General features: G+C 46.8%; 1 protein-coding gene and 1 long non-coding RNA gene across 2 annotated transcripts in view; both read left to right on the top strand.

The window, feature by feature from the left end:
- The first annotated feature begins 7,321 nt into the window (after positions 1-7,321).
- On the top strand, positions 7,322-21,114 carry LOC137863575 (uncharacterized). Its single transcript, XR_011100967.1, has 5 exons — positions 7,322-7,538; positions 7,948-8,238; positions 14,667-16,922; positions 17,348-19,854; positions 20,131-21,114. It is a non-coding gene; the product is annotated as an uncharacterized lncRNA (long non-coding RNA).
- A 513-nt stretch (positions 21,115-21,627) lies between these two features.
- Positions 21,628-23,793, top strand: part of HS6ST2 (heparan sulfate 6-O-sulfotransferase 2) — a 128,965-nt gene continuing 126,799 nt past the window's right edge. The window contains exon 1 of the mRNA XM_068696808.1: positions 21,628-22,293. Coding sequence (XP_068552909.1) covers positions 21,782-22,293 — 512 coding nt within the window. The 5' untranslated portion in view covers positions 21,628-21,781. The remainder of the gene's footprint in view (positions 22,294-23,793) is intronic.

Below are 23,793 nucleotides of genomic sequence, written 5' to 3'. Positions count from 1 at the left end.
TCCAAATATATTTTACAGCAGGAATAACTCATATGAAAAAAGATTCACCTTCCTTTCAGCAATGTCACTGGAGTCATGGCACATTCAGAAAAAGCAGAGGCACTAGCAGGAGTCATAGGAAATCACATGTGCTTCCTCCTTGCTGCTTGTTTTCCCTCCGCCATCCCTCCTGGCTTTCAGAGCTACCAGTCACCTCTCCAACAAAAGAATCTGCATTTCTAAATCCTCACACCCTTTGACATCGTCAATTTGTCCTTACCTCCCTTAGGACCAAAAAATAAATGGGAGACTTCTTCATTATCTTCCAAATGAGATGTGAAACCGAGGTCCTGACCACTTGTGATCATTTGAAAAATCCCATGGCACTTTTGCAAGAGCAAGACCATTAGCCCTGATGTCCTGGCAGAACTCCAGCTTGGGTGATTATAATTACATTTTGCCTGCTTCTGTAGCTTCAAACGGATAACATGACCTCCCTCCCTTGCTGTCCGAGCTTGTTGTACAGGGCAGAGTGGTCAGCTGCCCTGCTCCCCTGGGTGCGTGTATCACTGGTGCCTCTGAGAGGGCAGCCTTAATTCGGTGTTGATTCACCCAGGCAGGTTCCAGCAGCGACAGGTCATGGGTTGCTTCTCTCCCAGCTCCATTTTCTTTTTTGGGTCCCTAGAGGTGCCTCGTGTCTCCATAGCATAAGACCCCTGCCTGTGCATTGGGTGTGTCCCCAGTAACTCTGCTGCTTATTTGAAAAGATCTCTTGGATGATGCGGTGGCATCTCATGGTGGTGTCTTACTCCCACGCGTCTCCGTTATAAAAATCTTCTGCTTGGTTTTCCATTCAGCTCGTGACTACTTGTATTATGTGGGGTTGAATAAGAGGTGTCTTCCTATTATTGCACATTTATTTTTGTTGTGTTTTGAGTTTTTACAGACATGCAGTCAACCCAAATAAGGTGCCCATCTGCTTCAGATGTAGAAGCATAAATTTTTCCCAATTTTTCACATGTTTTTCTCTTGGACCTGTACCTATCCAGTGCCTGTCTGGTCACAGGAGCCTTTAGGAGATGTCCCAGGAGAACAGAGAGGTGTACTTTTAAATGCAAATTATGGGTCAGGACCCATCATCCACTTGGAAAGAATTTCACTGCCATAGCTGTTGGGCAAAACTCTAAGCCTATAAATAACAGCGTGAGTTTGAACCATGCTGAAGGACAGGAAACAAATTGGGATGAATTATTCTTCAAAGCTGCTACAATGGGAACTAGGCATCTCAGTCTCTTTGAGGCTGTGTTTCAAAAGCATTCATGGGGCACTGTGAGCAAAACATCAGGAAAATAGGTAATGCAGCTGGCACCCTGTTTGATGGCTATGTCACAGTCTTGGGGGAGCTTTAGGAAACTCAGAACATCTTGGCGAGCTATTTCAAATGCACATTTGGAAAAAATGGTCCCAGTGCTAAAAACTGTCTCTGATCATTTGCATTTAATGCAAGCTGAGTTATGCAGTTGTTCTATTAGTAACCCCTGTCGCCTTTATCCTAAAATAGGGGTTTTCTGTGAAACAGTTTTCTTCAGTAAGAAAACGCACTTTTAATGTGTCCATGGGCTCAGACCCAGGTCGTGGCCATGCCAGGGACACAGCTCAGTTCCTGGGTTTGCTGTCTGACCTTCTTGGAACTGCAGATCTGCTGCCCTCTGAATGTTCTGGGAAGCTGCCCAGCTCTTTAAGACCCTTTTAATTCCCATTTTAAATCCGGAGTTTTGGTCTGAGTTCATTTGATCAGAGGCTCTAGCTTTTTTTGCCTGTGTTTATTTGCCCATTTGGCTGGCTCAGTATGTGTTTCATTTCCCTGGCTCCTTTGGCATTTCTTTGAAGTCTGATGAGAGCAAATATGCTAGCTGTCTTGCCTAGTGGGAAATTCCTTCTGTAACCATGTGGGTGCCAGCCTGGCTCTGCAGAAGTCAGCCCAGCTCATTGAGTGGACCTGAGGGGGCCATTGCTGCTGCCCCACAGAGTTGTGCATCCGCCAGCATCCACAACACCCATTTCTGTCGGCATCATATGTGGATACCCCATGCTGAGTCCCTCTCTGTGCCGTGCATGCTTCCCAACAGTATCGTCTTTGCCATTGAGCAGCGTGGGGACAAGCAGCAGCTGTGCCAGAGGCTGTAGCCTGGGCATTCCCAGCACAGGTGTGTGTGTGTGTGCAATGTGACCTGGAATCCTTCCTCAAACTGTAAAAAGCCACTGCTCAGTGCTACATTGTGCCTAGACACATTTTGGCATTATTTTTCCTTGATGTATCCTGGAGCGGCCAAATACTGCAACAAAGAACTTGTAGAAACAAAGGATATTTCTCCCTTAGCCAAGTGTCTCTGGAAAGGGTTCAGGCTGCAGTAAGCTTTTACTCCCCTATCTGTATTTGTAATTAAGCTTTGCATTAATATCAGATGAAATTAAGGCTCAAAGCTCTTTCCCCATTAATCGAGAGGGTGGTTGCTGCTGTGCATACGTGTTTAAAGCAGAATTGTACCTGCTGATCTTGATGAATGGGTCATTTGTGCTCTGAGTTTTCTCTGAAATGAGGAAGAGAGTACACAGCTCCGGTGCTGATAAGGGATGCTGTTATTTTGTTTTCTGTAGCCATTTCTCCAGGAAGCCATTGCTTCATTTGCATTGCTTTTTTAACCTTATATGCTCAGTGGGCCCAGGCGAGGCTTCTTTCTTCTTGAATTAAATGTAATCAGGCTGAGCAGCGAGGAAGAAATGATGAATGAGGACATCATTTTGGAAAACACATATCTCCTGACTGCTTATCTCAATGACATAAGAGGACTTGAATACAGTATGGAAAATAAATGCAGATGGGGGCTCAGCATATCATGCTGGAGAATAATAGCTCAGAGGGCTAGACCTGGCCAGAAACTATTTATTATTTAGAGCATTGCTGTTATAATTTATAAAGGTTAATCATTAAAACTTTAATTCTCCTAGAGGAAAATAGCTGAAGAGTTCTGGCATTTGTCATACTTGCATCAGGAAGGGACCGCGGGCAATGAAAAACGCAACCTTGTGGGGAGAACCGGTGCCTGTGGTCTGCACAACTGGTGTCACTGGGGAGGGAAATGCATCTTTGCTGATCAGCCTGAGAGTGTGGCATGGTCCTTCCCACCTATGGCCGGATCTAGTGTTGGCTGGCCTCGCCACGGGGGAGCACTGGGGGCATCGATGGGTGTGTGCAAGGAAGTGAGGTGTAAGTGGTGCACAAGGAGGCTGGCAACACTGTGCTTACAGCAAGGAGCAGGCACCAGGAAAGCCCTCTGTCTTGTGAGGAGCTCATTGCCTGTCCGCCCTCCTGGGCTGGCAGCAGACTTGCAAGATGTTGCAGCGCATGAAGTCTCTAGAGGGCACAAGAAGGAAGGGGCTCAAAAAAAACTTCATGAAGTGGAAGAGCAGTAACGTTGTCTATTCATTCCTAAATCCGCTCTTTTAGCTCAGGCTGTGTTCGTTAATGGCCCTATAAACTGGCTGAATAAGGAGAAGAAAAAGGGGAATAGTCGTCAAATAATTTGCTTTTAAAACACTCCCATGTACCACTGAAGTTATTTATTTGTGATGCGACTTCCTCTAGATAGAATAAATCTGATAAAGTCTGGCCACACAGAACTAAAATAGCATTTGAGCAGGCTTATTCAACACAGACCAGTGTGTAATTATGGAATCATCCGCATTTTCATCTGGAGTGGAGTGGGCCACTCTGCCATGAACAAAAAGGGGAAATTCTGCGCTGATAATATTAATTCTAAAAGAAAAAGAATGGGCCTTCGCAAATGCAAGTCATCAAGACATGTCTGTGTTTTGGTGGGCAAACACTACTCAGCACAAGAACAAGGAGTACAGCAAATCCCAGAACAGGTCCAGGGAGAGTCTGCATTACGGGAGTATTAATTATGGTAAATAGAGATGGCAGACAAGTCAGTGTTTAAAAAATAAATGGAGGGCTAGGCCCTAGCTGAAGCCATGCTCAACCTCGAGCAACCCTCAGACTTTCAATATTTGAACTGTGAGACCGCAGACAGTCTTCAGTGCTAATTGAAGAATGCTTATGAATGCAACACAGCACAGTTTGCTTGACCTCCACGTCAGGCGTATTTCATCGCAGAAAAAGCCTTGAACGTTGCGTGAATCCCAGCCCAGCTGCCGGCAGAGCGACAGTAAATCAGCTCACATTGCAGCTCGCTGCCCAGGGAGCAGCCAGAAAACATCCAGCCCTGCTCGAAGGTCTGCAACAGCCGGATGCGGGGGAAGAAGAGCTTTGGTTAGCAATCTGAGTCTTAAATGAATTGAATTATGAGCGGGTATTAATTAGTGTCTCTGTTTATTGGCATTGCCATAAGATCTGCCATTAATTCACGGCGTGGCTGTTTTGACTTACTCATGAAATGCAGGTACCCTGGGACGCAGACCCCTGAGCACACTCCTCACAACCCTTGTGTGCAGACACAGCCGTATGTAACTGTTGGGAACAAGGTGAAAGCAGCAAAGAAAACATCACATTTATGTTTATTCTTGTTGACCTCCCTCACTCCTGGGAGGCGTAAGTTAGAGCAAGCCCAGCCTGGCGATGTCTCTCACTTGCCTGCGCTACTCTGAGGCTACTGCAGCCCAGACATTGAGAGAGCCTGGGTATAACGCAGCAACGCAGCCGTGCATGGCCTTGGAGCAACATGCAGCTTTGGTTCTCCCAGGGAAGGGGGCGTGAGTGGGGTTAAGCTGGGGAAGGGCCAGGAGTGGCTCCTGCCCAAGGCAGCAGCAGCAGCCTCTGGAGCAGGTGTTGGCATCCCTCCTGCCAGCAGTCCATGATGGAGGGCCGGAGGATTGCATTCAGAAAGCTTGCGGGTCCCTGCGGAATGGATGCTTAGACTCATTCCAAAATGACAGATCAAGGTTTAACAGAGCAAACTGAGGACTGGGACTGAACTGTTTTTGGAAATCCTTCAATGGCCTCCTTACTGAAAAATGCAAATATCCTTTTAGCATTTCTTCCCCCCCCCCCCAACCCCCCCACTCCCCGCTTTTTTTTTATTTCACTTTTAAAGCATATGATTTCCAGTTTTTATTAGGTTCCCCCTTGTTTCTGATTTACCTTGGCAATTATCTTTAAGTAGGACCGTAGTGCCATGAACCCAAGGAGTTCTGCCTGCTGAAAAGCCGCTAAATCTTGGAAACCAACCATGAAATCTAGTCATGGGACAGCAGCGATGGCTGGAGCAACACTTCCTCAAAACAGGGGAGGCAGAAACCTCAGACACAAATGAGCTCTTTGCACATAAGAGAGCGAGTGATGAAGGCAAGGCTGCTGCATGGGGTCTCAGTGTCCTGGGCTCAGTGGTGGCCCACAGGCTGCCAGCACTGTGGCTCAGCCTGCACATAGAGCTGCGCTGAGGAAGATGCTGCCCTTTCATTCCTTCTCTCTCCATCTGTAGACTAGGGCTAGAGATAGCACCTGCTAATTGAAGTCAGGCAGGGAATGCTTTCAGCAACACTCATTTCGAAGACTGCTGTGTGATTATCTCATGGATCCCACAATAAATGTCAGAGTATTATATATGACAAAGAGAACCTCTGGCTCGTAAAACAACCCTTTTTGGGAGTACCATAGAAACCTGTCAAGTGTTCATCCTTCAAAGGATTCTGCTGTGCAGGCCAAGGGCTCCTCACTTGCATGCAGAACAAAAACAATGTCTGTGAGGTAAGAAAGTGTGAAGGGGAAATAGTCTTCCCCTCATATTTGCACACTGGTCCTTAGATTGCATTATATAAATCAACCCTACCAACTAAATGTGGAGTGTTCTGAAATATTGTATTTGCTTTGGATCAGTTCACAACCAGATTGCTTTTATTTTGTTTCATAAGAAGTTGAGATTGGAGATGTATGGACATGTTACTCTTTATGTTTGCATCTGCCACCCTGGCAGGAGAAAAATGGTTGCTTGGGTTTTGCGAACGTTCTCCAATTATTTTCCTAAAATGGTTTAGATGAAATACTGTTGGTTCATATAATTAGCTGAAATAATAAACTGGTGAGAGTTTGTTTTTGTTTCCTTTCAGAAGGAAAAATACTGCAATGAGCTCAACACCCTATAGCGTAGCTTGGCATGAACTGTAATGCTGTGATGAGATCAGTCTGGGGCGGATCACAGGCTGCACCCAGCCACAGTGGTGGGCCTGGGTGGAGGAGTGTGGCAGAGGCATCAGCATGGGCAGATGAGCACCATAAGCTGCCCCCACTGGCAGCTGAGAGAGACCCCCCTGTTGTGTAGCACTGGAGGAAATCCAAGTCCAGGATTGGGACCTGATGTGGTGGTTTCACCCTGATGAGCAGCTAAACGCCACCACAAGTGCTCCCTTACTCCTGTTCCTCAAAGGAGGGGCTGCAGTGCAGAGATCTGTTCTGCTGTGGTACCCACAGGCTGCAGCGTGGAGATCTGCTCCATGTGGGACCCATGGGCTGCAGGGGAACTTCTGCTCCATGCCTGAAGCAGCTCCTGCACTGACCTTGGGGTCTGCAGGGCTGGTTCTCACTGTTCTCCCTGGGGCAGAAATTCTTGGCATTTCTTCCTTCAGCCCTGGAAGCAATTTGGTGTAGTTATCTCTCTCCCGGGACAGAAGCAGCAGTGCACTGGGCATATTTGAGTCTATTCCTTGGGGCGTCTGCAGTCTCTGCATTGCAGCTTCCGCTGGTCCTGGGAAACCAGACACAGCAATTGCCCTGTGATGCACACAAACCTCTTCTGCTTCCATTGCCCATGTTAAGTCTAGGAAAGCAAGAAACAGCCTAAGTAGCAAATGCTGCAGACTAGTAAAATGATCTAATTTTGAGTCCACTTTGGAAAAGAAATGTGTGTTGTTGTTTTTTTTTAAAACCCTTTGAATGTGACAGTGCCAATTTTTAACCCTGACCTCTACAACAACCCTGCCTTCCTTCCCAGCTCTCAGAACACGCTTTCTTGTGCAACATCTTCTGCTCCTCTATCCTGCAGGAGTTGTGTACACTTGGATAGTGGATCAATCACAATAATTGCTGTTGTCTTCAAGGTTTATTAATGCTTTCCAACTGAATTCCTGTTTTCCTGCTAATAATCCTACCAGTGGAACACTTTTGTGGACATGCAATTATTCATGTGGCAAACTTGCCACCCGAATACTGCTGGGTAATTAGTAAGCCTTGCATCCAACTAAAAGCAAGTCATTTTTAATTTCTGCAACAGACTTGAAGCTGGGATTATTTCACTGCAGGTCAGTTGCTCAAAGCAGCACTTAGGAAGGAGGAGCAGCTGTTGTCTGTGGAGGAAATGAGAGGAGCACAGGTGCTCCCTGTAGAGATTCATTTGGCCCCACAGTCCATATTATCAGGCTGGTCACTACACTCATATTTGCAGAGTTGCAATTGGAAGGAGCAGAGGTCTGAAACAGAGAGGATAAAGAGAGTCAGGGTGTTCTTTTTTTTTATAGCTACTTCTCTTGTTTAAGCAAAATTGCAGGTATCATTTTACTAGCTCTGCTGATAGTCACTATCTGTCCCCAGCAGTTCTCTCTAGTTTTTGGTAGATAGGCTGTGCTCAGGGCTAGATACATCATCTGCACACAGCTCCAGTTCCCTGTGGTGGACATAGATATAGGACTGTATATGGGCTAAAAATAGTGCATGCTCTTCTGCATTGTAATCCTTTGTTACTTTAATGTATGTTATGTTTGGTGGCTGAAATAGTTGGTCAAGCTAGGAGACATCTCTCTGCTTCAAAATACTGCAACTTGGCAGCTCTATCTGTCCTTTACTAATTCATTTTGGTCAAAGTTAGGCTTTGAGAAGGTTGAAAATTAAAAGGATGAGCCTGATTGCTGTAAAGTACAGGTCTGACTTTCTCTGTTTCCTTATGCTTTCTTTACCAGCCTGAGGCATGATAACAGAGCTATCCATGCAGGCAGTGTCAGTATTTTCATGCCGACGACAAAAATCTCCTGAACTATTTATTCTTGAGAAGTCAACACCTCTCCCAAATACAGCATTGCTGTGGTCGATGTATTCATCTTCCAGACACCTGAATATGGAAAGGAATGCAAAACGCACAGAAAAAGCAGAACCTGCCAGTCACCCCTCGGCGGCTGTTGACATCTGAAAGGATGGATGCAGAATTCAAGCACAGCCATCTTCATCCAGTCACTCGTGTGCACAATTTAGAGGTAACTCCTCAAGAGGTGGGGTGCATGCTCTTCTCTGGGACATGTCTTAAATCTGTGCTTTGCAGTGGAGTCAATGTACTACTCTTCTGCAGGGCAGAGCACGGTCATAGCCAGTGTTAGCTTAACAAGAGGCTGGGGCAGGATGCATTGGAGGTGGGGGTCCTATGAACCCTACCAGGGCTCCTCAGCAGCAATGGGGCACCTTCAGCCAATGCAGTGGTTATCTATGGGGAGCCAGGTGCTCCTGGTGCTACAGTGCATCCCTGACTGTTGCTTTTGCAGGAGCTGCATGCTGGACATGACCTGGCCCTACACAGGGACTTAGGGCTTGGTGGCTCTGGCTCTCCACAAGCAGGGCTGATACTGAGCAGGGTATGCGCTGGTGGCAAGGGGCTGCTAGCAATGCTTCTCACCTGTCTGTCCCCAGCTTGTCACACAAAGGTCTTGCAGGCCCCCTGTGACCCTACTAGCACCCTCTTCCCCACCTGTCTCCTTCAGAGTGAGCAATGCATTGCCCTGCACACACTGTCATGGTCCTGACCCATGCCACAGCCAGCAGCAAGCACCCATCAATCCACTGGAGTCATTTTAGACTGCTTATATTCATTTGTTTCATTATGCTGTTACTGCTCTCATCAGACACAGTGCTAATTAACTCAATCCCATCCTACCAAGTCCTGGCTTCCACATCATCTCCAGGGTTTCTAGTCCAGGGAGCTGTAACAGATCATTTATCCCAGGGGGCTTAAATGGATGCTTTTCCATGGTGGAGCTTTAGGCAGAGAGACTCATGATTGCAGGGGTGTGTTCGAGTCTAATTCTGTGCGTAGCATCAAAATTTGTATAGATTTTAAATAATTCATCACTGGGCTTCAGTATATTTAGTCACTCAAATTAGGAATCAGGAATTTTGCTCTGCGGAGAGCTAGTGTGTGTGTCATTGTCAGAGGTTAGCTCTGCTGCCTGTCTCCATGCAGAAGAGTTCAGAGAAATTAAGTCAGAGGAAGTGGCTGGCAGTAGAAGATGCAGGAAAATGTGTGACATGCAATGCTGTGAAGCTTCTGCAGCAGTGCAACGGGTGATACTGGTACATGGTCTAGTGGTATGTGTGTTGCTGAGGTACTGGGAGACCATAAGCATGGTTTAGGTGAGGTCTTTGGGCTTCAACCCACGAGCTGCCAGCCTATGGGGACTGTCCCAGTCTGTTGCCCCTTGTCTTGTTTGTGGATGGCAAACCATGGGGGCAGAGAGATGCTCTTGTGCTTTTCTGTGTTCTGTCTGTGACTGTAAAACAGGCAGCACGGATGCTCGTACCCATTAGCAGACGTGGCAGCTGCAGTGGGCTCTCAGTCACAGCTGGTAGAGACCCGAAGTTTGGCAGATTCCCAAACCCACTGCAGCAGTGCTGACTTTCATTGCAAAGGAATGGTTTAGAAATACAGACCCACAGCTTCATTTAGTAGCTGTGTGTTTTCAGGAGTTGTCTCTCCCCCCTTTCTTGACCTAAAGGAAATACTTGATAAAGTGATCCAGCACCAGTGAATTGGGAGGGGTTTGTGCACAGCATCTCCCAGATGATGAGATCTGCCTAATGTGTCAGAAGCTATCCCAGCTGTGAAGTGTGCTGGAGACTCTTGCCCAAGTGATAGTCTATTGATGGGAAACGCTGCTGTTCAGGAGGGGGTTGATTCTGCAAGGCCTCAACACCTATCCACCTCGACAGGAGCAGAAAGCTCTCAGCACCTCTCCTAGGATTGCAGCTCACTGCGCAGGGTTGAAGCCCTTTGTCTCCCTCTTGTTTTTATGCATTACAGTCACATTATAAAGAAGTCCTGCAGAACATTCAATTACTTACTGCACAATTATAATCATATTTGTATACCTATAAGTAGGTCACCAGTCTCTTAGGTTAATCAATTATAATGGCATTCACACCGGTATCTTTCATAAATCACTGGCTTTTAGTGTATCCACTGAGATAATGGAGGAAAACCATCTAATTTTGATCTAACTAGAATGAAATGTGAACGTGCATAATTTGCTCTTACAAAGTGTATCTAATGTTCTCTACATCTGTATTTATTTGTGCTGTTTCATGCTGCATATCGCTTAAGTGGCAAAAAAAATACAGAGACTGTTGCACTTAAAGCTAAATGACCCAGAGTAATACAATTTATCTGCATTTATTTTACATTGTTCATCATGACAGATATTTTAATAACCCACTTCTGATGGCTGATGCACTGATTACAAATCACACTGAAATCTGAGGCAAGCTTGTTTGGTGTGATGCAAAGACATTTGGCAGAGCTGTTTCGCCATGTAAACTAAGCAGTTAAATGGGTAGGGAGGACTTTACTCAGACTGCAGGCTGTGAATGCTTTAGGACATGGTGGGATGCCACCACATAGCGAGCATCTGCTGAGCCCCGGACACTGTAGCTACTTTAATATCTACCCAAGCTGCAGCTTTCAGACAGCTCAGTGAATGGGAAAATCATAACTGAGTGGTCTCTATTTTATGATCGCCTCACTTGGATGCCTCAGAGCTGCTGTCAGAGAAGATGTGGGAGGTCCCTGTGCCACGCTTGGTGGTGGCCTTGGATAGTTCTTGCTTGGCTGCCTGTAAGGGAGTGGGTTTTGTGCTGTGAAGCACAGAGCAAGATCTAGACCTGTACTGCCATATCTATCTGATCCCAGTTTAACTGGAGAGGAGGGCTGTGGACGTGTTCAGGGGCTTAGATGGCTGGCCTGCAAGGGTCTGGCTGATGGGCTGGGCTCGATTAGACAGGTGAAGGGGTGAGTTAGTAGCAGCCTACAGCTATCTATGGGGAAGACACAGAAAAAATGGAGCTGGACTCTTCTTGGTAATGGTAAACGATGTTATAAGGGGCAACAGCAGCTCAGGAGGCTCAGTCTGGGTGTTAGGAAAGGCTTTTTTCCCTTTGATAGAGGTGTATCCTTGGTTATATGCTGAGGTTGTGGCATCAGCATATTGGGAGGTTTTCACACCCTAGCAAGACGAAGCTGTGACCAAGCTCATTTAGTGCTGGCTGTAGCCCTGCTTGGGGGTGTGGAGGGGTGGATTAGAGGCTCTGGAGGTCCCTCCCCACCAACAGTGCTGTGATCCCATGCTTCAGTGGCCCTAAAAGGATATTCAAGAAGGGTGATACAATGGGGTGTGAACCTTTCGCTTCATAACAGATGCATGTTGTGTATTGACTGTCAAGAATGTACAGACAGATCCATCAGCACCTTCCTGAGAGGCAATGCTGGCAGGAAGGTGGTGGGTTTGGTGTCAGCTGAGACCATTCCCTTCCACAAGCATGGTGGTACGCTCATTGCAAAAAAAAATGGCATTTACCAGAAAGTGCAAACAAACTCTCCACATCTGAGTGATGTGTTGGCTCAGACCTCTTGCCTACATGCAAGCCACTGCTCTCCATCCAGCCTCTCTTGGAGCAAGTGTAACACAAACCAGATTTAGCTTTCTGTCTGCATGAACGTCTGCCTAAGCATCCCTTTGGCTGCCAGCCTGGAAAATGCCAGTGTTGGAGAGGTGGCAATGCAGGGACCGCATCCTGAACAAAACCAGTGTGCAAATCAAACAGGGAGGGCTGCTGGGACTCACCTTGTGCAGAGTTACTGAGTACTCTGGAAGTGAGTTATTGGTTAAGAAAGTGATCCTGCTTCAGCACTATCTGTTTGGAGCTGTGGAGCAATAGTGTGCCTATTTCCAAACAAGATCTGAATGAGCAGGTGAGCACCCAAGCTCAGCTTGATGAGATGGGAGCTCCTTGGATCTTGCCCAGCTTCCAACAATGCTGCAAGCTTTCTCTGGGCATGCTGTGCCTTACAGCTTGCTTCCATGCTGTGAGCATATCCCTGCAATCTCAAATGCAGCTGAGCATCCCTGCACAGGTGGCTGCTGCACAGGAGACCCTGCTGAAAATGTGCAGGGTGTGAACCAGCTGGTGTTGTACTGTTCATCCCAAACAATCTCCTGAAGGGGAGCTGGGTGGAAACTGCTCTTTTTCTTTTTTCTTTTTCTTTTTTTTCCTTTTTTTTTTTTTAACATTCACTGCAACCTTCTGCTAAAAATATTCATATTTTCAGAAGCAGCTGCTACCTGAGAAATGAACAAATAGCACTTTCACATACTCTTGTAAGTTTTTATGTATGTTTTTGTAGAAAACCAAGAATGTTTATGCTTGAATTAGTTTGTTTTCTTTGGGGGGGGAGGGGGAATGGCACTTTTTATCCAAGGGATTCTTGCTGCGTGGAAATGTTCTTGACAAAAAGCTACTTTTTTTTTTTTTTTTTTTTTTTTTTTTTTTTTTTTCTGTAAATTGTTTACTGACAAAAAGTTCTCCAGCTAGTGTGTCTTGGCCAACTGGAAGGCTGGACTCATTACTAGCATTTCTCTTCACTGTGTTTTGGTAGCCACAAGAGCCCTTAGCTCATCTGTTGGCCCTGTTGGTCTCAGACGTTGTGCAGGTTCCTGTGCAGATCTGGTGGCTGTGTCCAGGGATGGTGACACTACGCAGGGTGAAAAGGCTAGGGGTGGCACTCTGCTTTCAACAAGCATCGCTTGTGCCCCACTTGCACAGTGTGGGCTATGGGAAAGATGTCAGCCCAGCACTCCGTGTCGGCTCTGCTGCTGTGTGGCTCCACTCTGGAGGAGAGTTTGTGAAGATTTACATGTGTCGGGCTCCGATTTTAGGAGGGAAATCTGTCAGTAGATCATAAATGTTCCAAGTGATTTATGCTAACCGTTTTGGGTGCCTTAGTCCCAGGAGTAGATAAATTGTGGTTTAATGTTTTATTTACACTTTCAGGGAATTTAATGTCTTTGGAAAGCACCAGATCGTTAGCCCTAGAGGGAAATTCTCTCCCAGTGGGATGACAGCCCATGGGAAGGGCTCTTGCCATGCCCTGGGCAGCTCCTGACACCCTCTCCATGCAAGGCACTGCTGCAAGTGTAGGAAGGCATTTTATTTTTGAAATTGTTTTATATCTGAGTAGAGATCATTAATCTGTTAATATTTCTATGGGAGTTTGAAAGTCCTACATGTCTGAAATGACAGCAGATGGCACAATAGAGGGTTTAGCTGAGTTTTAGGTATGCAGAAGAGTTTAATTAATTAACAGTAATCTCTTTAAAATGTATGGCAGAGTAATACCAGTCTCGTCTATAGAAAGATTCTTGGGGACTTAATAAAGCTCTGGGAGTAATTAATTATACAATAACCCATGGTTAAGAAGATATTATCATCCAGTCAGTGGGCAGAGTTTGTGTTTGTCATTTACCAAAGAGGATCATTAGTGTTTGCTACAGACTCAGTCTACGGTGGTGCATGCGAGGGGTGCCCTCAGCCCCCAAAATACCCAGGTTGTAATGGGTGCAATCACCTATGCTTTGCTAAGGGAAAACTGTTCTGGTGTAAAGCACGCGGGGTCAGAGCAGGTACAGTTGCCTGGGAAAATGAAGTATTTCGTTGAAAACAGATAGTTAGCTTATTGCCTTACAAGCACCTATCTAAGCTCCGTTCAATTAATGAAACACAATTTGAAGTAAAAAGGATTGGTACCAACCAAACTACTGCACTATAAGCTCTCTTCTAATTATGCTATAAGATAATGTCTACCAGATTAAAATTTTAATTAGCTTAATTTAGGAATAGAAAAAGCATTAGACTTACAGTTCTGAAACACATAAATGATATCAAGGGGGAGGGGAAAGAAGTGAAAGTCAGTTAAGCTTTGTGCATGGCCTCGTGCCTCATGTTTTCTGTAAGACCTCAGCAAATCCCAGCAGGTTTGGGCTGCTGGGTATGGCTGCATGAGGCTGCCTGGGCTTTAGGGGGGTCGGTGCAGACGTCTGGGCACGGGGGTGCTTTAGTTTTCTCTGGTACTTATTTGTAACCCCAGCTGCCTGCAGTCCCTCTGGCTCTGCGTTCAGAAGGGAGAAACATGCTGGCTATAATAGAGACTTTTGTTCTTTTTTTGTTTTTCTTTTTCCTTTTTCTCTATTCATAGATTTAAAGGCCAAAACAGACCATTAAGTCCAACTAATCCTACATCCTGCATGACAAAGGCCATCCCGCCCATCCCCTAATTCCTCAATACCCGGGCTGACCATGACCGTGTGATTAAATACAGTTAGGAAAATGCACTGCGAGAGCCTCTGTGTGCTCCAGACATGGAGCAGGACCCCACTGAAAACACCCAGTCTTGATTTAAAGACTTTAAGTGGCAGATGATTTATTCCATCCCTCGTGAAACCATTCCAATGCTTAATTACACTTACAGTAAAATAAGTCATTTGGGCGGAAAGCATGGGGAGCTGTAACATGCAAAGTGCACGGTATATAGTTGTGTTTGGTTATGAGGTAAGGAATCCAACAAATCTCTTTTATGTCTTTTCAGGGAAGAAACAAAGGCATTTGAACCATTTGCACAACATAGAAGCTCTCCACCGCAAGTTTTTAAAGGGTTGGAGGCTTGCTGGGGAAGCTTTGAGGAGAGGGAGTAATAAAGAAAAGAGGGTTTTATGATGCAAGGTCGAATGGGAAACTTTTATTGGAGGGGCTTGGCCAGCTCCTCATCCCATGGGGGAAAGGAGGAGGAATTTGAACGTGGTGTTTTTGCTTTTGGAAGGTCAAAGCCATTTCATGTAACTGCAAAGCAGCATAAGAGAAATATGCGTATTCCTCTGTCATGTCTGTCAAAAATGGAGGAGGGGAGGAAGTCCCAAACACTACATTTCAACAAAGCCCTGAAGGTAAAAATGATCTGCTGGCTTGAAATTTATCTTAATGAGCAAAATCCAGCCAATGGAACAGGGTGCAGATGAAAGTGACAGATGGGATCATTTAAAGTTTGATTCTTTGCATGAAAGAAAATACTATTTTCAATAAGTTATTTTTCTTCTGTTTGTTACGGTGTTCTGTTTAGTGTCCCAGCCTCCAATTGGCAGTCCCAGCTCTTTGGCAGATTAATTTATCCAGGGTCATATCCTCAGCTTTTGAAAATTCAGAGTTTGAGGGAGCTCCTGGAACTCCTCAGCTCACGTAAGCGCGTGGAGCTGATCCAACAGTCAGCGGCAAGTCTCCTCAGCCAAGAGATTTTTGCTAGATATGGACTGAGACCCCGATTCTGAAGCTGTCCAAGATCAGTCTGCTAAGAATATGAACAGTCATCAATCAGGTAGTCTGGAAGAGTATACAGAAGTGTATCAATTTGTTCGCAAGTATTTTCAGACACAAACAACTACAAGAATTTACCACTGCTATATAAAAATATAGTCTGGGACCTAGTCAGGTTCATAAAAGTTCCGTGAAGCTGGAGGATGCATTTCCTTGTAGGAGATGTGTTGAATTTTGATGCTGAGAGGTGCTGTCATACACCCCTTAGTGCACAGCATCATACATGTCACTTATCCTTAACAGGGGAAGATAGGCAGGAGAAGGAATGGGATCAGTCCTATGCAATAAAATAATTGCTGTCTTCACCATTTCCTTGCACAGGTAATTCATGTTACTGTAATGTACTATAATGCAGCATCTGTGTACAGCATGGTGCATACGCAACATCAGCAGACCCTGCCACCCACAGCTGAGCAGAAGCAAAAGCATTAACCCTCTCTCCTCTGTCCAGTTATTTCCCGATTAGATCAATTAGCAGTTAACAAAGGCCCAAGACAAGGAAGAGGTCATCTGTTAGCTCCTTATATTTAAGCCTTCTTGGGTGAGATTTTACAAACCACATGGCAAGTGCTCGGTTGTGCAACCCCCCAGCCTGGAGGACAAATTGCTCAGGTTGGCACCAGGGGGAAGAGGGAAAGCTAGAGCTGTGGTGGGGCTGCTGCTGGTTCCCAGCCACCCCTTCTGGGGGCCTGCAGCATCCCAAACCTACCTCAAAATGCTGAGCAGGAGGCTCAGACGGAGAAGGAGGCAGTCTGCACTGCTCACTGGCCAGAGGGGTGACTGCAGCACAGAGTGAGTACCATCTGTAGCAGCTCCTCAAAATACAACTCTTGTTCAGGGCAAGGATGGACCTGGACAGGGGTTGCTAACTGCACGTGCCCTCCCTGCCATGCTGCTCAGTCAGCTAGGAAGAGAAGAAAGTCGTTGCAAGGAATTTCTTCAGCTGTATTCCAACAGCAGATTAAAATAGCTGCTACTATTTTAATCTGGAGAAGTGGCAGCTACCGCACATGCAGGACTGGCAGCAAGCATGTCTCCCACAAAGCCCGGATTCAAAGAGAGTCTTGTGCCTCTGGTAGTGCAACCACAGGCTGTAGCCAGAAGACCAGCCCTGGTAAAACATGGCCCTGGGACCATCTGATCCAACTGTGTAGAATCTGGGATCAAGAGGAATAAATTCAAGCTTCCTGTTTTTTTTGTTTTTTTTTTTTTTTCTTTATTTTTTCCTTTTAGTTATTGCTAAGTGTTGTAATACTGTGAACCCTAAACATTCTCAGGAAGCAACAAGACAGTGTTGTGCTCAATGTTCTGTATTTGCGTACAGCCCAGCTGGGGTTTGTCTGCTGAAATCTGTGCGGTAACATCCAGATTTTAAATATTGATTTTTATTTTATTCCAGAAGTTTCATTGTAATATGGCATGGATATTCTGTTTCCTTGTGGATTTGTGATGGCAGAGGAGGAAGACAGAGAGAAAGGTGACTTTTTTTTAGGAATACTTTTACATATCCGGAAAATGAAAGTCTTGCTTTGTCCCTCATTTTTATTTAGGGGGGGAATGTTTGCTGTACACACTCTTGCAACTTGCAAAACTAGCTTTGAAATAAAAGAAAGAAAATTTATCTTCACATCTTCATAAATTGTAAATTATTTATTTGCTATCCCTGGTAAATCTGCTTTTGCAAAACCTCACTGTGAAAGGAGCATTTCTTTGTTTCACTGGACTATGAGATCGCTCCCTGAAGATGCGTCAGTGCTGCTGCTTGGAAGGCTCCATGTAGGAAATGTAGGAAGCTGGTCCCAAAGCTTCCTTTTTTTTTTTTTTTTTTTTAATTTGATTATGCTCAGGATTCTTTTTACTTTGCATTCATTTATTTTTTTTTTCATTCATTTTGCAAATTAGGTAACTGCAAGAACCCATCTGTGGAAATTTAAGACCTTCCTGTGATTTTTTGCTTCTGCATGTGATTCCCTCTCACGCAAGTTAATCCCCCAAGACTGTGTTGCCTGAATGCAGCATCAGTTTCAACAAGCAAATATTTATCCTGCATCCTAGGTGCAATCTGTACACAGAATGACTCCAAATTAAGTTAAATCGATATTAACTACTCTTAGATTGAAGAGTGTCCAGGCAAAAGGGTGGTACTGCTTTAGCTAACGTTTTCAAAGCCAATGTAATTAATTGGTATATTTTTCACTGTGAAGGACAGATTTCATACACTGTTCAGATTTCTTGAATGCCTTTGGACTAAATCCCACTGTATTTACTCCACACAGGACTGTCTATTGAAATAACATTCGGTAATATTGTCCCTTTTCCCACTGCTCCTTTCAGAGCCACACAAAATGATTTCCCTCTTGGTTTTAGAAAGATGCAACAAATAATGTGAGTGCTTTATAGCTTTTCTCTCCAGTGTGAAACTGCTGCTGAAGACCACTCTATGTTATCTGAGTTAGACTCTTAGCTATCTCAACTGGGCAAATGCTGCAGGTTTTGATCTGAAGTAGGTCAGAGCCACCAGGTTTGTATTATACACCAGGTGGTGGGGACCTCATGGTTTGTGTGTGCAATTTTCAGTCCATTCCCTCGCAGCCCTGTGCCCGCACACAAGTCCATGCTGAGAATGAATGAAGGGGCGGGGGGATATTTGAAAGGAGGAGTGTTTGGCAAAACTGCTATTGCAGAGCAGCCCCTATATGTTATGGGAGAGGGCACAAAATGTTGCTTGGGCCATATGGTCTGCAGCCCTGTGCTTTGCTGGCTCACACCCTTTCTAATGCCTGCTAATCTGCTCATAAGCACCTCTGAAGAGGGTGCTTCACACACCTCTACCAGTAATCTCTTTCAATGCCTGGTTGCTCTTTGGCTCTGATGCCAGATGGAATTAATATACCCATCACTGTAATTATTCAGACAAGTAAACAGTGGCAGGAGTAGTAGTGCAGCCGTCCCAACTTCTCACTTTTCCCACTGATTCAGAGGCATACTTGAAAGAATCCTTTCATCCCCATGGATCCCGTTCCCTGGAGTTGTCCCAGGCTGTCCTCATCAAAAGGGAACTAGATGTTTCAGCAGTTTCTCAGCCAATTTCATGCTGGGATAAGAATCAGTGGTGATGAGGTGGTATGATTATTTCAGCATCTGACTGCTGCCCGGAAGCTTGGTACATGTCCAGCCCCTCATCAGGTCCTCCTATGAAATCTTTCACAGGACTAAGTCCTGTGTGGAAAATGGAAAATCTGTTTATACCTCAAAACTTGAAAGGCAGCCTGCCTTTTGGCCTGCTCCAATTGATGGTTTGTGGAAATGAGCACCCTAGATGGATGGTTTCTGAGGCCATGTGTTGGGAAAAAGATACGTCTAAAAGCTTCATGCATGCAGCAAATACTATGCATGTACCTCCTACCAAGCCCATTGTCCCAAGTGTGATTTCTACAAAGTTTATTTAATTATTAATTAATAAAAATAAAATATAAATTACATTTTTAAAAATAATTAATTTAAGGCTGTCCAGTTCCCATATATCCAAAGAGCTTAGAGCAATGTTTGTATTTATGAAGGTAAGATCTATAGGGAGAGGTAACTGCTAGATGAGTTCAATAGCTGAAAAAAAAAAGACGTGCTTTTGGACACTCCAAGCTCTCCTAGATGCATTGCATGATCCAGAGTGAGACGTTACGCTCTCATCGAGTGTGCTTGGTTTTAGGAATAAGCAGTGGTGATGCCATAGTGACAAGAAGAGAGGCTTTGAGGGCTTTGATGCCCATGTTACAAAGAATATGCAAACTTGTATTATTCCTTTGATTAGCTGCTCTCTGATATGTCAAGTCCATGAATAATCAAGCCTCATTTTCTAATTAGTTTTACTCATCACCCTGCTGCTCCGTGCCTTTACTCATTTGCATACCTTTTTTCTAGATAAGGGCCTTATTCTGTGAGGCACTGGCAAAGCTTCTATCCGGCTCCCATGATTGCATTTCTTTGGTTCTTTGCTGGGCATTTCCTTGCTCTCAGCTCTGCTTCTCCTCCCATGTGATGCTAGGGCCCTGCCTGCAGAAGATCTCATTGCTCTGTGCTTTTCTACTCTTTCTAAACCTTGTTTCCCCAGGAAACAGGGTGGTGTGTTCAGGCTGCCTAGCTGACCCCACTGACATCTTTTGACCCTGATATCCAATCTCACCCAGCCTTGACAGCCAAGAAAATCTACCTGTTTCTACAAATCTTGTGGAAGCAGGACGGGGACAGCTCCTTCTGCATTAGTGGAGGACAAAGCTGGAGCATGTTCTTCATCGCTTTGAGGACCCACTGTGGAAAGAGAGGTTTTAACGCGCTCACCACAAACCCATTTAGCCATCAGCTGAGAGAGACCATTCCACGAGAGAAAGCAGTAGCCATTGGGCTGGTGGCAGGTGGGTTTGTGACTGGAATACATATGCTACTTTCATAACATGGGAGGCAGCTGTGGGTTCCCCAGCAGGGTGTCCCCAACCCAGTCCTGTCCCTCTGCCTGCAGGGCTCACAGCTGCCTGCGGGCCCTGCCCGGGCCTCTGCAGTGCAGCTGATGCTGGGGGACGGGAAACCATGATCCTTCCTATGACCTAGAGGTGTTAATGCCTAATAAAGCTCTGGTTTGCACGCTGGGAGCCTGCTTACCACAGAGCTGATGGGTCTTTTCTCTTTGCTAGGGTTAAGCAGTCACCATTTGTCAACCAAAAGCGGAAGTGAAATTCGGATGCTGTGAAGGTCTTTAAAAAAGCGACAGGAATGTGATAATCTGTCCCACATGAAAAGCTAACAAGAGTTTCCAAAAGCTGCAAACATCAGTCTTGGGCTTGAGGCACAAGGCTTTGTGCTCATCTATCTGGGCAAATACCTGGTGCCTCTACATACAAGCCACTGCCTTTCAAAAAGTTTCTGCAGGTAAACAGGGGTCAGCTCAAGATGAGATCCTGCACCAGCTCGGCTTGACCCTGCTTTCATATCGGCTTTGTTCCTTTAACTCGTTTTTTAAAGCAGCTCCTTGCTTTGTACCAGCAGAAGCATGCCCCTGCCTGACCAGGGAGTGCATTATCCATGGGGGACCGCAGACTTTTATCTCATTCGGGGTGAATTTCACTTCTGTAGTGCCTAAGCTAATGTTTTGTGTCCCTGGATCAAAGCTAGGGAGCATCATTTGCATACCGTGGGTGAGGAGGCAGCAGACTGGAGACCATCACTCATCAGTGAAAGGATGATCATTGTTTGTTTAGCCCATTCCAGAATAATGGCTCTGCTGGGAACACCAACCCAGTATGCATCATATCTTTTATAGTATATATTAATTTAGTGTAGACATTAGGCCATCATTATTCCCTCCTTTTAATTCTCATGTATTAGCATTCAGGAGCAGTTTTAACCCAGCACACATCTTTGTTATTTTGTAATGTAAAATAAATAAAGCTGGAGGCAAATGTATTTTTTTTTAAATAAATGACTGTGAGAGGCTGATGGATATAAAGCACAGAAACATCTTTATAATTTTAAAGCTCGAATTTCAGAACACAGCATTTTCATTAAATGGTGCAATCCATTCATTTTGGAGAGACAGATATAAACAGAAGCAAATTAACTCAGTAGTTCTCATGCCTAGAATCTTTGTGATAAAATTGCCTATTATTGTGAGTGTAAATGTTTTCAAAAACAGTTGAGACAACGGGAAAAAAAAAAATAGGAAAGCCAGGATAGGTTGCTCAAGGATAAAAACCATAAAGACATCCCCTCCAAACACATGTAGCTGCTGAAATTACTGAAAGTGGACTGCGGGAGCCCTTTGAGAGGAGGAGAAAGGAGGCAGACCATTTATTTATTATTATTTTTTTTTCTTTTTATGATGGATGAAGGTCTGGGAGAGTGGCATCCCATTATTCTCCGTGCTGGCTGCTGCCGTGCGTTAGGAAATTGAGCTGATAGGGACGGAGGCGGCTGAAGCAACAGGAGAGGGGGAGCTGGGCACAAGCTGGCGGGGCCCGGGGCAGCGCTGGGGTCCCACGGGGGGGGGGTGGGAACCGCGCTGCGCGGCGGCGCTGCCCGAGCCCCGGTGCGGCGGCGGCGGCGGCGGCGGCACCGCGTGGCTGGGCCCGGGGCGGAGCCGAGCCCGGGGCGGAGCCGTGCCGGGAGTAGGGGGGGGTCGGAGGCAGCGCGAGGAGTGCCGGGAAGGGCCGGTGGTGGCGGAGGAGGTGGAGGAGGAGGAGGAGGAGGCGGAGGGGCGATGGCGGCGGAGCGCGGCCGGGGCTGCCCCCCGCGGTGGCGGCGGCTGTGAGCGAGCGGCAGCGGCGATGTGCGGCGCGTCCGGCGACGATGGAGGACCGGTCGCACAAGGTGCTGCTGGCGCTGGTGATGCTCTTCCTGTTCGCGGTGATCGTGCTGCAGTACGTGTGCCCCGGCACCGAGTGCCAGCTGCTGCGGCTCCGGGCGCTCAGCCCCGCCGCCGCCGCCGACCCGTACCGGGCGGAGGACGAGACCCCGGCTCGCTTCGTGCCGCGCTTCAATTTCTCCGCCGGCGACCTGCTGCGAAGGGTGGACTTCAACATCAAAGGGGACGACCTGATCGTCTTCCTGCACATCCAGAAGACCGGCGGCACCACCTTCGGCCGCCACCTGGTCCGCAACATCCAGCTGGAGCAGCCCTGCGAGTGCCGCGCCGGGCAGAAGAAGTGCACCTGCCACCGGCCCGGTAAGCGGGAGACCTGGCTCTTCTCCCGCTTCTCCACCGGCTGGAGCTGCGGGCTGCACGCCGACTGGACCGAGCTCACCAACTGCGTGCCCTCCGTGGTGGACAGCAAGAAGGAGGTGCGGCTCCGGCCCTCCAGGTGAGCCGAGCCCACCCCCCCCCCGGGGGGGCGAACAAAGCCTGCCGCCGTCCTAAAGGGCTCTGCGGGCTGCCGGTGGCCGGCCGGAGCTGCGAGCACCTCGCACGGTGCTGCCCGGCCCCGGGGGGGCTGTCCCGGGGCTCCCCGAGTCCTTTGAGCAGCCCCCCTGCACCCCCTGGGCTGCCCCGGGGCTTTTCAGCCTCAGTTTGCAGAGAGAAATGCGGGTGTTAGGAGGAACAGGGAGCCGCTGTGTGCTGTTAGGGCTGAAGTTTAGGTTGTGCGGGTGTCAGCCTTGTGAATTAAAGGTTATGCTTAGGACTGAATACCACCGGCCAATACTGCCGTTGTCCTCCAGCCCTAACCTCGGTTATTTCGGGCTTGCCTTTCTGGATATTAGTGGCACTGCTTTTCTTCATCCCTGCGCTTCCCGTAGAAGTTGCTGACCTAACCTGACCGTAGCTGTCTGCTTGCCTAAAAGCAGCCCCTGCGTTCCCAGAGCCCAGCCGGCTGGTTCTGCGAGCAGCGAGGAGCTGCTGCCCGTGCTCCCGGAGCGCTGCGGTGCCAGCACACCTGGGGCTGGAGCACACCTCGGAGCTTGTCCGTGGCTGGGCGTGCAGCTGCACCCTGCAGCAGGACAGCTCGGGGTTTCATCGTCTTTTCACATTGCTTTGCTGGGAAATTAGAAACTAGGGTATCGCGCCTCTCGCGCTGTTAGATTAATGGCAGGTCCCCTTACAATGAGGGTACTGTTATATATCATGCTGTCTGAAGTCAAGTCTAAGCACAGATTCAGTTGAAATAGAGTGCGATTTCTTTATAGAATTCCTTTTATACAGCGTGACACCACACTGCCATCTAGTAGAAAAATGGTTAGCGTCATTATCTTCCTGTAGCCTAGATGAAGCTCTTCATGAGGCTTAGCTATTGTGATTCTCGCTCTTTTGTTTTCCCTACTGCTTTAAAATTTAATTGTCTCGTTTTTGTGGCACTCCATTTGCAAACATCAGGAACTAATTCTTTGCCCTCTGGGCACATTATCTTCCCGGCTTCCCAGGCTGCGTAGTTTATTTTACCTGTCTTGTAAATGCATTGTTTGCCAGCAGAAACGGAAACGCGTAGCGTGACGTCTCTTTTGCTAAACATCTTCAAGTGATCTTTCTTTCTCTCCCCCTAGAGATGGGCCTGGTCTGCAGAATTGTAGCTGTGGGGCACAGATTCCTTTCGCTCCCCAGAGGCGCAGGGTCCCCTCTGTGCTCAGGGTTAGTTTTGCCCTCTGGAAAAATGGGAGAGTCCTTGTCCTGGGCCAGCCACCTTTGGCAGAAGGAAATACCAGGCTTGGAGAGCTGAGTTTTTGTCTGTGGCTTTTGGCTGATTTCCCCCTCACCCCTTTTGGATTACCAAACATGCTTTTCTGAGTCAAAACAGACCTGATGCGTGTACCTTCCCAGGAGCTCGCAGCGATGGTTCCTCGTCCAGCAATGCCGTGTGTGTCATCACTAC

This window comes from Anas acuta, chromosome 13, assembly GCF_963932015.1.
Source record: "Anas acuta chromosome 13, bAnaAcu1.1, whole genome shotgun sequence".
Classification (NCBI taxonomy): Eukaryota; Metazoa; Chordata; class Aves; order Anseriformes; family Anatidae; genus Anas; species Anas acuta.
This window is presented reverse-complemented; position numbering and strand designations above follow the sequence as displayed.